The 18213-nt window shown below is 37.3% G+C and overlaps 1 protein-coding gene across 6 annotated transcripts in view; it reads left to right on the top strand.

The window, feature by feature from the left end:
* Positions 1–18060, top strand: part of TTC3 (tetratricopeptide repeat domain 3) — a 66792-nt gene extending 48732 nt beyond the window's left edge. For 4 of the 6 annotated variants that reach the window (XM_082053781.1, XM_082053779.1, XM_082053778.1 and 1 more), the window contains 16 exons: positions 1119–1195; positions 1965–2111; positions 2479–3388; positions 5309–5374; positions 6057–6206; positions 7464–7603; positions 8952–9020; positions 9724–9820; positions 10834–10934; positions 11583–11676; positions 12259–12357; positions 14443–14864; positions 15400–15520; positions 15673–15900; positions 16111–16200; positions 16759–18060. In XM_082053781.1, the coding sequence (XP_081909907.1) occupies positions 1119–1195; positions 1965–2111; positions 2479–3388; positions 5309–5374; positions 6057–6206; positions 7464–7603; positions 8952–9020; positions 9724–9820; positions 10834–10934; positions 11583–11676; positions 12259–12357; positions 14443–14864; positions 15400–15520; positions 15673–15900; positions 16111–16200; positions 16759–16869 (2922 nt within the window). In that variant the 3' untranslated portion in view covers positions 16870–18060. The remainder of the gene's footprint in view (positions 1–1118; positions 1196–1964; positions 2112–2478; positions 3389–5308; positions 5375–6056; positions 6207–7463; positions 7604–8951; positions 9021–9723; positions 9821–10833; positions 10935–11582; positions 11677–12258; positions 12358–14442; positions 14865–15399; positions 15521–15672; positions 15901–16110; positions 16201–16758) is intronic. The other 2 variants (XM_082053780.1, XM_082053782.1) reach the window with 2 other exon arrangements.
* Positions 18061–18213: the final 153 nt, after the last annotated feature.

Below are 18213 nucleotides of genomic sequence, written 5' to 3'. Positions count from 1 at the left end.
GACTGGATAACAATATGTTCAATCTATTCACTATCTTCATCCTGAATAACTGTTTTGATCTTAATTTCCCATATGGAAGAATGAAAAAAACCACCTGTGAATACAGCACACTAACTGCACTAAGTAATTAATACATTATGCTCCATTTCCATTTGCACTGACAAATAGCAAATTTGGAGAAGGACACTTTATCAGTCATTTTGAGAAAGAAAAATGTGTCCTTACAAGTCATGAAATAGATCTGAAATGGCGTCTTTAACTGCCTTTTCTGATAGTTTTATGGGTGTATCAGTGATGGAAGATGCAAGCCATTTATTGCCATGTTATTAGTTGTCCAGTATTTTATAGATTTTGCTAGGAATAATATACTACCTGAAACTTATACTGTCTTTTGTCCTGCTTTTGTAGGATTTTGCTTTATTGAAATCTCCAGATAAAATCTTCTTTATTTCTTCTGTGCCCCCAACTTTTTGTAATTTTACTAGAATTTCAAGAGTAAATTTAGGAATTTTCCTGTTCTTATGAGCCAGGTTTTTCTTTTTCTAGCTTGGATACATTTATACAAGTCTGTGTGTTTCTAAAATTATTAGACAATAAAAATTAAAAGACAACAAAAACATTAGTAATGGTGAACATAACAGGTGTTATATTAAAACCATGTGGAACCAGGGATAGCTCAGATTTATTTGTAATGGAATTATTAAAGCTTGAAGGCTCTCAAATATATAGGAAGAGATTCCTAGAAAGTCCGTGGAAGGAAGTGATACAAAATGTGAACAAAATGAAGCTGTAATGTTTGTTTATTAATTCAAACTCCAAGAAAAATCAGGCATGTCTAGGATTTTGATGAGATGGGTAAAAAAAGAGGGAGGCTGGGCTGAACATCCCATTTTCTTTTTCCAGAATAAGTTCCGAAGAAGGAATTAATAATTTTAAATTAGGAAGTTTCTTGATGTGACTTCATACTGATAACAGTACTTAAAAGTGTTGCAGTTCATAATATGGCATCTGAACAAGATAAAGTTATATGAAGGTTCAGTGTAAATAAGTTGCTCATAGTCTTTAAATTTTGCATATACTTTTGTGAGATTAAAAAATAATAATCTGTTTTTAATTAGTCTGTTTTAGTATTATCTAGTGGAGTAAGTACAGCAGCACGGGAAGAAGATGAGATATGTATAGAAGAAAATACTTTGTAAGTACCATCATGCATCTTTGCTTTTATTGGCCAAACTCCGAAGTGCTTTGCAGATACTGGAGAGGACAGGAGTCTTAGAAGCACCAAGTCTGGCTTAACATCTAAGTGTTTCTGCTATAAGCTTGTGTAGAGCCATTACTTCTCTGCTTCCGGGACAGGCATAAGAGGTATTAGAATTTTGAAGCTCTTACCAACGTAGCAGGTAACCAAACAGGTGCCAGGCTGCAGCCCAGTACATCTTCTAGGCCAAAAGCTATTCTTTCAAGTAAGATCTTACTTGCTCTATGTTCCAATTTAATGTAGCAAGAAATTACTTGATAAATTTCTACATACTCCATCGGTCACAGCTGAACTTTGTCATCTGTGCCGTATCAAGGAGGTTGTGATGTTGAGTCAATCTGTAGTGTATTGCTCAGAATTTGTGTTAATCAGGAGTCAAACTCTTACAAGAATTTGTAAATTTTGCTCTTGCTTATAGATGTGAAAGCTACTAGGCAAGAGCTTGGCCTTATTATGATTATGATTATTATTAGCTAGTGGCAGGTCAGTTAATAAGTTTAACTGTTAAGTATTTTGGGGATAGTGTCTATTCTGCTTGTCAAAAAAAAGTTTGCTATTGAGGTATACTTTTAGCACTATGTAGTTACCATACAGTATACTGTTTTCAGTATATGTGAAAAATGCAATTATTTTCAGTGAGAAGAATTGTTGTTCATATGCAAGATTTATTTCTTTCCTCTTTTTTTTTTTTTTTTTAATGCTACAGAGATTTTACAAATCCTTATGAACCATTTGTAATCCCAGAATATCTTCAGAGTCAACTAGAGGAATTTGAAGCTCTCTGTGACATATCAAATAGTTGTCAAAGCCTTTTGGATAATAACCCAGCTCAAACCTGTGAGAGCTTATATGAGTATGTATACATTTCTGCGCTTAGCACTTTAAAAGGTTTAATATTATTTCATAATTTTTATAATGTATTAAGGCCAGAATTTGAGTCCTGGTGGTCTGGTGTATGTAGCTATGTACATAAAGCTATGAAATAGTTTTGAAAAGCTTTGAAATAGTTGCATGTTTTTAGTAAGGTGTGGACAAGCAAGAGTATTACAGGAAATTTTTATGCTTAGCTACAACACCATCTTCCAAATGATTGTTCTTCAGTAGTTGTAGAAGCTGTTTGCTTTTAAGTATTATTGCGAAAATATAACATGTGAAGTACAATTTTAGAATTACATGAAAAACCTTTGATGAATAATGACAACTCTTTTTTTTGTTTAAAGATATTTTTCTCAAATCTTGGAAGAACATGGCCCTATGGAAATTGATAATAAATTACTAATTGGGGAATATGAACATTTCCCTGAAGAAGCTCGAAAGATTGTAGAAGATGAAGGCGGTCTGAAATATTTTCTTCTGAAATCCCTTCGTTTCATTATGGTGGATAATCTTGTTGGATTAAAAAAGCATGCAATTCTTCTTAAAGAAAATACAAACAGAAATGAGACTGGATATAACAAAGAAGAAAACAGTCTAGCCTGTGATGTGCAAGAAGATTCTTCCCAGAAAAAGCTACAGTTAAATCCAACTGCTAAGGAATTCAAACCACTGTCTTGTCCTCAGCAACCCCCTGTATCAACACCTAATGTCCTGACAGTAACATGTTATGAGACTCCACAATATTTGCCCTGGTCTCTTCCTACTTCATGTAAATTGGTGCATTCCTTGCATAGTCAGGGTATTAATGCCACAGAAAATGAGTCGTTGTTTTCAGACATTGTACTAACGTGCTTTGATTCTGAAAATCCTGGTATATTTTTGCCTCGGACTTCCTGGGGTTATCAATATGAAAGAATATTGCCAGTGCATTCTCAAATGCCTCACATGTCAAATGTTGCCAAGCAACCTACTTGTGTTTATGCTGATCGTAAAGCTCATCAGGATAATGATGAATCTGCAGCTTCAGACAGAAAATACAACTTCAGCAGCCTTATACCAACTGAAACACCAATGTATGAACACCCTCTGTGCCAACCGGAGAACTCAGATAATGCATTTTATGAAGACAAATTTGGTGTTGCAAATAGTACAAATGAAGCTGAATGTGGTATACAGGATATTAAGGTGGAAAAAGAAAGCAGAGACATACATCTAATGAAGAACAATCCTCATACAAGGATGGTAGCTGTTCAGGTAAGAAATTCAGGTGGAACCGTTATTTGAGTGCTCTTAAGTGACAAATGAGAGTGTTGAGTACTGGAAAGTGCAATTCCTTTTCGAATGATTTCTTTGTGACTTCCCAAAGGGTCAAATGTTGTGTTGAGATTCAAGAGCAGATATTCAAGTAATACTTCCAGCCACATAAATGTAAGGAAGCTTAAAAGTAGTATTTAGCATTCTCTAGGACTTATCTTCCAAAGAAAAGGCCACAAGTTGGAAGATAGATACTCAGGTGTTTGTTAGACTGGGAACTTCCTTAGAACTTTCAGTTTAAGTTGCTGAAACTTTCTACAACAACTCTTGTTTTTCATTTGTAATTTTTTAAGAGATGATCACTGAATTTTGTTCTGCCTGAAGTTTTCACAGATCTTTTGACCCAGGATCAGCAGAGGGAAATGGTGCACATCATTTTAAACTTCACTTTAGATGCTGAGGAAAGTCTTTCTGTGCCATCTTTTTTCTTTTTTAATTAGTTGAATTATTTTTTTTTTAACTTTCAGAATATTTTAGCCTTTAGATAGTTTGCACGCTCCAACAATTGCTGGCTGATGCTTCTCTTGTGGTCTTAAAGTGGTAACTGAGCTGTAGGGTGTGTTCAGGGAGACACTCCATCACATTTCCCTCCTGAAGTAAAAAATAACCTGTAAGTTTAGTGCTGCAGGCAGAGGGGGTGTTGCTGAACACCCTGCAAGGCGCAGGGCATGCAGCTGATCAGCAGAGAGGGGCTGGAGCCTTCACTCTGTAACAGTACCCCAGAGTTAGATCAGCACATACTACTTGTGAAGACACACTTCAAGTGACAGAGGAAGACAAGGGTCACATCCACATTTGTTACAGAAACATTTTTGGATTAGGATGGTGGCTTCTAGGGGTTACAGATATGGCAGTTTCACACATGCATTTATGAGAGTTATCGAACATGCTAGAGGGAAGAGTTCCTCATCTTAATTTGTTTCTTGTCATTAAGGGAGGAATAGCTGCTTATAGCTGTGAGATAAATAGGTGTCTCTATTATTGCTTTCTAAATTAAGAAAATGTTAACTTTTTTTTTTTTCAAACTTGTTTTGTATACAAAACTTTGCTTTAAATCTTTCCTGAGCAGTTGCTGAGGGTTAGTTTCCCATCAGTCTTGGCAGATGAATTTTGTTACTAGGCTGACTGGGCTTTTAAAATGAGATTTCTGTAACATGTTCAACAAAGAGATAACAGAAGAGGCAACAGTTTTCAATTTAGTGAATTCTGGTTAGCAGAGATCAAAAGATCTCTAAGCAACAAATACATTTCTGTTTGCTAAAGCAGGGTAGAGCAAGGCATTTAACATTACCTAGCTATGATTTTTAGTAGCTTATTAGAATGGCAACATGATAAACTGGATCTTGAATATGTTGTGTGATTAGATTTTAAACTTCAGTTCTTTCAGCAGGTCCTTGATGGGTGGTACTGGAGGAAGAACAGGCAGGGAGTCTGAAGGTCGCTGAGTCCAGTCCCTTCTAAGTACAGGCACTTGGGTAGCTGATTCTGGGTTTAGGAGGACACAACACAGCTCCTCAGTGAGCTGCCAGACGCTGGTTTTGCAAGTCTTAAGTTTTCAGACATTGAGATCACAGCTGTGTGTTTTAAAGACTCAGAGAACTGTGCTCAGTATAAATACTTCATGGTCAATTAAACTAGGAAGAGATCATGACCAAAAAAAGGCTTTTCAGTATAGATTGAAGTCCTTTTCAGAAACACTTGCATAGTGTCTTCGTATATTGTAGACAAATCTACTTCATCATGAAGTTGGATTTGTAAAATACAGGTTTAGGTGCAAAAGCTCCAAAACAGAGCTGACCTAGCAGTTGCGTGTATAAACTGGAAAGCTTTTTAATCAACTAATGATTCTTTCTATTCTAGGTAAATCATGAAGTCGCTGATAGGGAAACTAATACCTTGCCTTTTCACCCATTTGAAATGCAACAAGTAAGTTACCTACGTATTTGTTTCTATTTCTCATGAAGAAGGTTAAGGAATACTCCAAAATTTAATAGTGAAAAGACAAAGGTTCTCTGAAAATGACATGTTTTAACAGATTTTTTTATTTTGGTTTGTTTGGTGGTGTGTGTGTGGTTGGTTTGGGGGGTTGTTTTGGGTTCTTCTCCCTCGCTTCATGTTGGACTCTATTCTGTGATGTTATTCTTGGAAACTTCACATAGGCCCAAAATGAGGAGGCTTTGGAGCTTTGCTCTGTAGCTGTTCAGATGCTGGAGTATGCTTTATGGAAATTTAGTATTTCCGCTCCAAAAATCTCGAGGTTTGATTTAAATACTCTATTTGGGCTTACAGGCAGCTTAGGCTGAGGTTAAGGGTAATCTTATGTCTGTACCGGGAGATACAATTGAGAAAATGTGGCCTTCGAACTTCTTGTATTCCGTTCATGGTCAGACAGGAAGGTTCGTTTCTGAGCTGGATTGAAACTGTTACACAACTTCCTCTTAAACATCCACCCACACCCTGAACCAACCAACAATCAAAACCCCACCCCAACCACACTCAAGATTTTGAATCTCAGCTGACAGCAGACTGTTCCTTTTAGATGTCATGAATGTTTGCTGCCTTATAGCAAGAGATAGCAGATTGTTTTTTGTAACTTTTTTCCTTTTAGGGAGATATTTTACGTATGGAAAAAGAACATCAGGTGTTAAAAGAGCAACTTAAAGAAGCACAGGAAAAATACGAACAGTTACAAAGCCGAAGCTCGGAGGAAATCGGTGCTGTAAAGGAGCTCCTAAAAAAGAGTGTTGAAGAGACTGAGGTAAAGTTTTCACCCATGACGTGGTGGGACAGACTGCCGTGGCTCACGAGATTAGTTGTAATCGATCAAGAGTATTTGTGAAACTCGACTGGTGGTCCTTATTGCTACGAGGTCGGACCCAGCAAACCTCACAACCTTGGTGTGTCATCTTCTTTCCCACACACTCAAACACACTGGATGTTGGTTGCCTCCATCTAGTGGATAGGTGTTGTTTTATGTTCAATTTGAGAACAAAAAAGCACTGCACTGCTGACGCTCCTTGACTTGTTGGGTTTGTTAACAGGCTTTTTTTCCTTGAAAATATCTGGGAGCAAGAGCAGTAGTCCCCAGAGAATGCTATCAGCCTGTTATCACTTTGACTTGATTAATCTTATAGTTAAAGCTGTAGAAGCTGCAGGCTACCCATTTGTCTACATGGGAAGGAATTTTTTCATTTAAAAAGAAATAATTCAAGTGAGACCAAATCCATCTCTCCCCATGCTCTGTCTTTAATCTTTAGTAAGATGGGGACTGTCATTCAATCTCAGTTTGATGTATTTTGTTTTCTTTTCAATTATGTGGTGGAGTAAACTCATGTACTGCAGCTTGGGAGCTGCTGTATTCCAGCTTTGCCATCGGCTGCGAGTAGCCTGACAGACTTTAATATGAGGGATGATGGAGTCTCACGTCTATTTTTCTGTTTGGGTGTTTGGTCAAAAGGTTTTGAACTGAAAGCATGGCAGTATGCCGGGTGGATGAACTTGTCCAGGAGCATTGTAGGCACTTTAAAAAAAAAAAAATTAAAAAAAAAAAAAATATTTCCCAGTGATGCACTGATGCTGCTTTGTTTTTTAAGCAGTTATGGCAGTCATAAGATTCACTTCTGTCTTGCTCTGTTATGAATTGTAACTTCCCAGTTGTTAGTACTGATACAACAGTGTCAGCTCTTATTTTGAGCTGGATTTTGAGTTGGATTTCAGTATGTGTTTGTATGTGACACCATGGAACTGTTTTTCTTCTTTTAGCTGGCTGCAAAACAGGGTTGCAAGTGTTCTGAAGCCAACTATGTAAATCAGGTGTGCAGGTCATGGCAGGAAAGCATTTATGAGTATGTTGCCCACACTAAACACCTGAACTAGAACAGTAAATCAAGCACTAGTAAAACTGTAATTTTTTACTGGCTTAGTTTTTGATCATAAGTGTCAGCAATCTGCTCTAACTTGCATTTGAATACAATAATATTTTTAGAAATAATGTTTTCTTATTTTCTGCTTTTAGGTATCAAAGAATGAACTGGACTGGCTTCATCAGGACTTAGAAATAAAAGTGAAAAAATGGCAACAGGAGAAGAAAGAAAATAAAGAGAACTTAAAAGCACTAAGGAACACAGCTAAAAAGCATACAGATACCAATGATAGGTACTAATTTTATATACAGATTTACATTACTTTCCCTTCGTTTGATATTTTTTTAAGCAGCATTAAGTACAGTTATTTCTGATAGACTATGATAAGTTTCAGTATGTATTGATTCCAAGATGTATGCAGAGTGGAAACGCAAACTTGTTGCCCTGATTGTGTCATTCTGCAATTCCTGGATTAGAGCTACTGTTAGTAGGTTCTACAAAAAACTTTATTTAACCTAATTAACAACTACTATTCCTTCACAATTTAAGATCTTCCCATGTTTTCCAGAGTCCTTCAGATCTGCATGGCTTTTTCCTGTTCTCCTGCATGACTTCCCATTGCTTATTGCTTCCTCAGCGTGCTCTTCTACTGCATTAGAATTAGGATTAAATTTTCATTTCCATTTTCATTCTTCCTTCTTCTATTGAGAAATCAACCCAACCAAACTCTGGTCTGCATCTGTTTTTCTTACACGCTTTCTGTCTGTCCTGCTGCAGAACCTGGCTGAGGGTCATCCAAGGATGTGCGTTTCCTTCTTTTCTAGTCTCGTCATTCATTTCTCAGATTCAAGTAAAACTGGAAGAACCACATAGCTGCGTGTATTTTGTGGGTTTTTTTACCCATCCAGCAGTCTGCAGCACTTCCCATGGAACTTAAATTGAAAATATCAATGTGTGAGTCTGATCATGACCCTGTGTGCAGCAAACTCAGCTGTTCTCCTGGCTCTGGAGTAGCAACAATCAACTTCAGTCAGCTTCCACCATAGTCAGCAAGCATCCATGAGATCACATCACTGATGTACTGAAAAATAAATCATGTGTCATTTGAGGAAATATTATCAGTAGCTTTTCCCTAAACATTCTAAAGACTTCAGAAATCTTTAAGTAACTGTGTGTAACCAGCTATATGTTTTATCACAGTAATAGGCTGAAATATTTACATCTGCTTTTATATTTTGATGTTTTGGCAAGTTACATGTAAACATTTAAAATAGCTTCTAGATAACTGATGAAACTGTCTGACTTAGCAATATTTTTTCTAATCAGATTTGATAATTCCTACTGTATTTTTAGTATTCTCTCAGTTTACAGACCTGGGAAGACTTCTGTCCTAGAATGCTGTTCTCTTATCTTCAGTCTGAGTAGTTTGGGTCAAATCTCTCTTGAAAAATCATTGGCATGGTTTTATATTAATTCCTGCTTAATGAGGCATACATTTAAATGCACTTCTAGTATTAAACAGCATATAAAACATATAGATTGTCACTGCTACATAATTGTCACTATGGTAGTAGAGGAATGTGTCACATATTTGCTTGTGAACACTTTTCAGAACAAGCTTGAATGTTTGATTTCTGTAGGTATTCAAAGACCATAGATGAGAAGGAGAAGAAGTATAATGGATATTTAAATACATATCTGGAAACCAGGTAAAACCCTTGTACCTTTCAGCAACGTTTTTCTACTCGTCATTAATTGGAGTTGTCTGCTTCACTCTGGGCAAAGGCTTAGGAAAAAGAAGCACTTCATCCTATATCTCTCATTCTCAGTTAGTTTACTTTACCTATTTAAATATTATTTTCTCTTAGATATTCAGAGTAATAAAAGTCTGGGTTTTCAAAATGCTCTCATACATTTCCCCTTGATTATACGCTGCTGTGTCCTACAGCACAGGGTAGAAGTTGGGTGGGGTACAGACATACTGAACCATTGCATGTAGCTTTAGATCTTCAAACACTTATAGTCCTAAATGCATATAAGGCTATCTAAACTTTTTCTAAAAGTTACTCATCTGCACATGGTATGAAGTCAAGGCTTCATTTACAGATACATTCTTCAAATATGTGATCAGGCTCAGAACAATTATCCTTGCATGACTGCAGTAGTTAAACGCCTGTCAGCTTTTTAGGTTGTGCAGTGAGATGTGCTTAAGAAATCCCAAGGTCGTGTCCGTGGAGCCATCAGTGTGGCTGCGCCAGCACGATACTGTACCTGAAGGCACAGGCTGTACATGGAAATTGTTCCAAACTAGAGAGAAGTTATAGCTGTAGAAAGCCTCTAAAATGCCCTAATTTTTAACTACTGCTCTGTTGTAAACGTGACTCAAATATTTAACTTCTTTTTATTTCACAGTAATAAATTTGCTAATGATAAAGTAAAATTGGAAGAGCTTATAAAAAAGAGTCAAGATGACTGCCAGGAGTGTGTGAAAAGAGCTGTTAAAGCAGAGGTACAGACTATAAAAACCTTACAACACTTTTGCTAGAGCTTGGATCATTTGTGCTGATATTAGGTGGGGAAGATAGCTGGTAAAGTCTTGTCTAACAATGTGCTTTTTAAATAGCATCTAAAACTTTTCATAAGTGTATATCCAAAGTGTTATTCAAATACTGACAAGTGCTGTTCGTGATGTCATCCTCCAAAACTTCGCAGATCATCAAGGCACGTTGTTATTATAGTCCAGGATTAAAAGTGCACAGAATTTGGGGCATGTAGTCTTGCCCCAAACAAAATAAAATTAGTAACTCAGTTTCATACTTCTCCTTGAAATTAATGGATTTCATTAGTAAGAATTAACCATAGGAACATTAAAAGTGCCTTGCTAAAAGTAAGTTATGGTTAGTGAATCAGGCGGAATCAGAATGCGACAACTGACTTGTGTGTTTCACTGAAAGGAGGACACTACTGATAAATACCAAGATTTTTTTCTAAACCGGTATGTTTTACACTGGAAATACTTGGGATATCATTAACAATTCTCCCTTCTTTAGAAGGGCTTGAAGGCTGTCTTATCTGCAGGAGGATTTTGTAAAAAGATTAGATTATTGGTCCACGTTACTCTTCAGCCACGCAGTATTTAAAAAGCAGCCTTAATCACTTTGAATGTGTGTATATATGTATATGTATATATATATACACACACACACTTACAGGATTAGTTGCAAATGAAACGTTTATGGAAACTTTCTACTGTTGGTTGAAGTGAATGCAGCCTTTTTATCCTCCCAAAGGCCTGCCAGAGCTGTTAATTCCACCTGAAATTCCTCACCATGAGAACTCTGTGTGTGTGTTGTAGTTGTACTCTGTATCATCAAACTATTGTTTCAGATGCTTGTTAAAATATATTTTATTTTTAAAGTTACATGTTAAAGTTCAGTTTATTTTTTAAGTTTTATTCCTTGTGCTACAGCAGTGCTGTTATTGCACTTTTCTTTTTCCTTAAACAGTTACGTTGTGTTACAGATATCAGTACTCAAAAACTGGAAGGAAACTGAAGTATACAAGCTGAACGGCAAAGCTGCCAATGCAGAAGCAAATCTCAAGATGCTGAAATCATTGAGCAGGTATGGAGAGTTTACACCAGAGATTTTGGTACTACTGGTTACTAAACACAACTACTGAATGTTTAATCACGGTCATTTTAAGTAGACAAGTGAGTTTTGCTCATAAGGAGCTGCTTGCCCCTTATGTAGGAACAGGATAGTTAAATGCAGCTTTCCTGCAGCTGAATTTCTTCTTAGTCTGAAATTACCAAGATATGATAGTTCAGCAGGAGCAAGCTGCTTGTCTTATTCTTTCTTAGCCAGGGAAGATCTGGCTACTGGGAACATTCTAGTTGCTCCTGCACAGTATCACTGGGAAAAAAGGCTGCAATACACATAGAAGAGTGCAAATAAAACTGCTGGGTGTGTGCAACCACATTGTCTTCTTCCTTCCAAGGAACTAATTTAGCCCTCAGTGTTACCTTTTTTAAAACTTCCACCATGTTTTCTTTCCCTGTCTTTATGTTGCTGCAAAATGCTTGAGGAGTCCACTTGTAAGATTGGATAGCATCTAAGTACCAGTAATTTAACTGATTTCAGCTCAAAATTGCTGGAAGTCTTTAACTGCAATTGAGTTGGGAGGGGAAGGAACTGTTGTACTAAAACCATTGGTCTTAAACAAAAATAATGGGAATGTTGCAGTTTAACTGAAAATCTTGAATACTTCAGCAGCTTGCCTTCAGCAGCACCTAAGTTGAAGTCACAGATTGATTCTTGGGAAATATTTATATCAAATGTGAAGAAACAATTGGAAAAAGTAGAGGTAAGCCTTAATTTCTCTTAACAGCCTTTAAACTAAACTTTGGAAATTAAACCAAAATAAATACATTAATAATTCTGCATTCCTTTTTTTGAAACACCAGTGGCTTGTCCTCCAAACACTGTGCTGCATTTATTTTAAATACAAAGAAAGACAATTTCAAGTCCAGATTACTTAAGTATAATTAAGATACAATGAATATCTTCAGTTTTATAAAGGCAAAAATTGTCCTTTACACTCTTCCTTTAGAACTGTATCCCCCATTAACAAGTCCAGTCTGTTGGTTCTTTTGTATTTTTTCACTTTAGAAATCCACACAACTTCTTTGAAAACTCTCTGAAAAGATGTAAAATGTCTAGGCTGAGTTTTAAGAACTAGAAAGGGTTTCCCAAACCCTTTCAAGCACAAAGCAAGTACATTTTAAATACAGATTTATGTTTCTATAGCAAATGGCAACCCTAGGTCTCCATTTGAAACACCTGGTGTCTTTGGCATTTTGCAAAAAAGTTCTTGTGTTAATGCCATTTTCAATAAAGAAGGAGCTTTAGTTCATGATGTGGAGGATAATTTGTTTTCCTGCTACAGGCTGAGTATGAAGAAAAAATTCAGATGGTGAAAAATGGTGTACAAAACTGCCTCACTAAAATGGAAACTGTGGAGCTCCCTTCTCCTCCCTGTGTCCTAGTAAGTACCTTGCATCTGATAGCAGTTCGTTAATAAGTTCTTTAAGTTTGGATTGGCATAGCTGTCTGTTGTAGGGCACATATGTGAAGAACTTGAATGTATAGCCTTGAATACAAAGTGATCTGGCTCTCCATAGGTCCAGATAATGTTCAGAAGGAGAAAGTGACTGCAGATAAACATGACGAGGCCCAGTGAAAATCCCATTCTGAAGTCTGTTGATAGGCTTAAGTTGTTTAACTTCAAAATGCTTCATGTTCTGTCTGAATTGGGACTAATGTTTCTGTATATCGTGACTTCCCTGTAGCACCAAACTCTGCAGAGCTCATCGCACCAACATGTGTAATTGATTACGAATACCAAAATCAACTTCCAGTCATATCTGTTAGGAACTAGATGGAGTATGGCCATTTATGGAAATGCATCTGTAATGACAACATCCCAGATAAATACTATAGAAAACCATTTTCTCATGGCCAACAGTTCCACAAATGCTTTGCTCAAATCATGTCAGTTACTTCCAGACCCTGCAGTTGTTCCTGCTGCAAGGACCAAGTCAGTGCAAGTCAGTACTCCTTGAACTGCCCATCAGTCTGCTGGTGTGGAAACGTGTGACAGTGATAAAATACTGATGGCTAAGGTAGCCGCAGTGCCAGTGCAACCCAGCTGCGTGCTGCCATTTGGAGAGGGTGATGGTGAAAGCAGGGCACAGAGCTGGCACCCAGTCCTGAAGACAAAGAGCATCCAGAAACCACTGCACCTGGGACAGTTTGGAGTCAGGAAAAAAGGGTTCAGTCGTCTCTCAAAATAGGGGAGATTATGGACTCAGTAAGTAAAACACATTTATAGTACACACACAAATTAAATCCCTGAATTCACTGAAGATGCCACACAACTTTATAATGTATATTCTCTACAGAAAGTCATGTTTTCTTTTTTTGTTTCTTTTCAGTATAATTTAGATTTCAGGCTCTGTTTTAATACTGCAGATGTATTATTGTTACTACAGTATTTCTGGGCTTATGCAGGAGAATATAACTATTACTTGTCTGCCTTTTCTTCCCCACTGATTTCTAGGTATCTTCTTTCTACTTATTGGCACAGAACATATAGATAACTTTGTCACTATCCTTAGGTTATCATCAATTTACAGGTTGGGCAAGAGTGACTTTTGAGCCCCTTGTTCTGCATTTGCTATTTATTTTTACTGCAGTAATACAAGAGTAACCTTTTAGAAGAGAGATCTGCAGTTCTTTCAGCTTTGAGAAGACTTTAATAGGCAAATACTGAGTCTAAATGAAAAAGATTTGATGAAAACCCTTCTTCTCCATGTTTAATTAATTCTGTTAATTGATGAAACACCTTCACAGAGAAGGTAAAAACATTGATTCAAGAGGATGTTAAACTAAAGAACGCAGAATAAGAACCAGGAGGTTTTTCTATGAAGAAATGTAGAATTTTAGCTCTATTAGGAAGCAACCTGCCTAGAGCAGGCACGTTCTGAACCAAACTGCAGTCATGGGGTCAAACAACTGAACTTATTTGAAGGAGTTCTTTCCATTTATGGAAGAGACGCGTTAGTGCAAAAAGAAGCTTTCCTGGATCATGTCAGCTCCAAGTTTTTCAAGATGATGACTATAGCTGACATGTGTTTCTGTTTAAAAAAAATTACACTGGATTATATATAGATTAGGTAATCCATTAAAAGCAGTGAATTTTGTATTTTCAAACTGATGGCATTTATTTGAAGCAGTTATGTTTCTACCTCCAACCTCAAGCTATACTTCTGTACAATTTACATCTGTCTAACAGCCAGGCATTCTGTAGCAAAGCAAGAAAAAGTTGAAGGAACAGTTTGCATATCTGATGTCCTGTTTAATCCCATTTCAGACAGGTTATTTATACATAGTACCAATTAAAGAGCATCTTTGTGCAATATTTTTACCTAGGTAAAGCAAGTTAAATTGATGTGACCTTCCAGTTCCTTAGCATGACCACACGGAGCATAGTTCATGCTGCGAATGCTTGAGAGTTCTGCTCAATTTATTTTGATCACTATTTTTCCTGTGAAATGTGTTTATTTCCTAGGCAAGACAAGGCGGAGCTCCAGCCAGTGATCCAGCCATCGTCACATATTCCTCTGTATCTGCTCATCCTAATTTACTTCCTGCATTTTCAAATTCTGAAGATCCAAGTCTGACACATGCTTCATTTAATACACAGGCCGGAGTTCAGCCAGCGCACGGAAGTTCTAAGTCTTGTTCTGCAAGTGGTGGATCAGTGAAAACGTGCTCCACATCTCTGGAGGGATCATATTCTGATAAAGTTTCAGCAACTTGCCCGTCAGGGATTTCAGGAAGTAAAACTCAGAATGTCCAGCCAAACCAGAGCCACCAAGGTGACACAGCTGTACAGCCGAGGCCTTCTGGACTTCAAAACAACAAAATGATTCCAAAAGCATTTGAAAATATTATTGTGCGTCTACAGAGTATATTCCCCAACTATAGCAGGTGTGTTTTTTAATGTGTGTAATGTTATATTGGCTAGCAGAAGCTCTGAACATCCAATGATAAGAGTACAGAAAGAGCTGATTTCTTAGTATATGGTTCCTGTTTCACAAGAACAGTAATACCCATTGTTTCTCTTCCTCCCCTCCCATTCAGAGGGACATTCCTTAAGGGAACAGACCTACAGTGTTACGTGTGTTGTTTTTTTTCTAATTGGAACCACCAGCAAATAGAAGTAGTAGTATTGTTTTATTGTGGTATGTGTTTGGTTGGTTTTGATGTGGGGTTTTTTGTTGTTTGGTGGGTTGTTTTTTTTGCTGTTGTTGTTTTTTGTTTTTTAATGATTAAGGTAGCTAGATCTTAGTTTATTCAGAGGTATGGGAAAGCAGGTACCTGCTAGAATTCATTTGAGCAGTATCTTTTAAAGGCTCTGCTGTTGTGAATCAAATGAATCAAACATGGAAGCTACAGCGTTCTCTAATGCTGATAACAGCCGTGTTATCGCCAGTCAGTAATTATGTCATTTTTGTCCCTTCAGTTCAGACTTGATCAGCTTCATAAAAGACATACAAAGAAGAAATGGGAATACATTGTCAGGTTTGAGCTTGGATGAAGTTCTAAGCAGAGTGACAGAACTCATTCTGGACCAGCAGAGTAAGGTACAGTGCTGTACGTGGTTGCTGCCTTTTCTGCTGCCCATCTCTGACAGAGCAAAGAGCGCAGCACTGTCCAGAAAATAATGCAAACTTCCCTTTGCTGTCAAGCTCTGAAATACAAACGTGCTCAGAATTCTTTTCCAACACCTCTCTAGGCACCAGCTTCAGCAGGGATACCTGTGACATCTGTGTCCCCTGCTTCACCAGTGCAGACTGGAGGTTGGAGTCGGGAGGTACCTGCAGAGGAGAACGTGCCCAGCCCACCCAAGGCAAGACTGGTTCATAAAAATGCCTCGAGTAAAAATCCATCTCAGCCCAATCTCCAGCCCTGGGGAAATGTTGGAGCAACACCTAAATCTAAATGGAAAAAACTGGACTATACAGTAAGTTCTCCAGTGTTTCAATGAGAAGTTGCCACGTACTTCTTATAAGACATGAAATAATCAAAGTATTGCTGGACAAAATAATTGGCTTGTTCATTTTGTGTACAAAAGCTTCAATATACTTGGTTAAAATTAGTAACATTATTAACTTACTAGAATTTGCTGATTAATTGCTGCTAGTTCTCAAATAACTTAGTATTTTATGTATAGGCCTCCAGAGATGATCCTTGCACAATATGTCACGATGACCTAAGCAGAGACACGTGTGAACTAGAATGCGGGCATCGTTTTCACAGAGAAGTAAAAATTTTTGTTCTTAGCACTTAACTGAATAGAGTTCATAAACATTTGCATCTATGTCCTTGTTCCCCTTTCTAAAAGTAATTGTCCCCCCTTGCTCTTCAGTACTTAAAGAACAATGCACAGTCTTCTTTTACACACTTCATACACTGAGACTTGCTATATATAGGGTCTCACTGTGTCAGAAAGTTTCCAGTCTTAGATTTTTAGCTAAAATATTAATTCACTATAAACTCTGCATTTAGCCACCTGATAGCAGTTGCATGTGTAACTTCAGGTAGCAAGAAAGTCAGAGTTATGTTAGAATAATTTGGTACTTCTGTCCGTGACCTTTTCCCTGTATTTGTCTACTGCTGATTGGTTATTGCAGAATAGGTGCAAATTTAAATTGATCAGTACAGCGTCAGAATTGGAGAACAGTTTTCTAACCACCAATTTTAGCAACATAAAACATGTTGGGAAAATCACTTACCGACTAGTGACAGTTATTAACATACTTAAGCTGAACTATTTAATGTTAGACTTTGTTTCTTCAACATCACCTTCCTGTTCTTGCAGTGCATTAGAACATGGCTGAAGCAACATTCAAGTACCTGCCCTATCTGCCGCGTTCACGCTCTCTTACCTGAAGACTTTCCTGAGCTTCCTGCACGGAACAAATATGCCTAGATCTTGTTTTATTTGAATGTCTTATTATAAGATGCAAAGTGGCTGCAGAATAACCACTGCGATAAGGAACCAGAAATGTGATGACTAGAAAGAGACAGAACCCTGGTTTTATGGAAAATTGTGGTAGAACTCAGATGGATTCAGTATTTAACACTTAGCATTAAGCTGTAAGATGCTGGTGCTACCACAGCACCTGCAGAATCCAGTTGGCATATTTCAAGATCCAGTGCTTTCCTTGTCACTGCTGAAAGGTGTGAAGCCGGTACAGTTCAAAGGTCAGCAGCACACAAAACTGGTTGTTTTTTTTGACTAAGGGATATTTAATTTGCTGTATCTACTTTTCTCCAAGGAAGCTGCATAATTCCTGTAGAGAGGGTTTGTTTTTTTCCTGCAGAGCTTACACCATACTGAAAAGAAATTCTAATATCAAACAAATAGGTGACCTGAGCATCAGACTGGCAGGACTAGGAACAGCCACAACATTACTTTCCTCTGACATAATTACAATTTAACTGCAGGTCCCAAATCAGGCTTGTGATCATATTACTGCAGTTCATAAAACTGCAGCTCCTTTCTCTACGTAAATCCATAGCTAACAATTCAAATCATTTAAATAATGACTTTTAATCATATTTTGAAGCAAGAGTTTTTAAATATTTGAGTGTTTGTTTCTGTTTATGTATCAAGTTGGAATAGTATGGCATAATTCTTTAATATTGAAATATAGCTTGAATTTCCCTCATTGATGAAGCGCTGATTTGTTTAAATCAGAATTACAGGATCTTTATTTCTGCCAAAGCAACTCTGCATCTGTATTCTGTGCATGAATGTTCATCAACAGCACGAGGTAAGGAATACAAACAGCTGAAGGAATGGTTGTCCTGCTGCGTTAAAAGTCTGAGCTTGTCAGAAAACCTTTGTCACTATAAAGTTTGCCTCAAATAGCCAAAAGACCAGGACTAGAGAGTGTACAGCTTAACCACTCTGAAAAGAGAGCGTGACTGTTGTTTGTTTGGATACAAGCCCTATTGAACTGATTGTATGAGATCAAATTAGCTAATTCTAGGGATCATTTGTTCCTGCAAGAAATATGTATCCTCCAGATTAAGTTTTAGCCTGTTTTATGATTAACCAGTATACTAAGAAAAAAAATAAAATTACTACTGCAGCTGATGTGGGGTTTTTTATGTAATATTTTTGCTTAGTCTGTGTTATTGCTAAGTAGTTTACTGTGTATGCTAGAGAGCTATGGCACCTTGTGCTTGAAGAATGAGGTATGCTGCTGCTGCTGCTGCTGCTGCTCAGCGTTATGGCACTTGCCTCCTTTTCATCTTCCCGTAATTT

This window comes from Streptopelia decaocto (assembly GCF_964273445.1).
Source record: "Streptopelia decaocto genome assembly, chromosome: 1".
Classification (NCBI taxonomy): domain Eukaryota; kingdom Metazoa; phylum Chordata; class Aves; order Columbiformes; family Columbidae; genus Streptopelia; species Streptopelia decaocto.
This window is presented reverse-complemented; position numbering and strand designations above follow the sequence as displayed.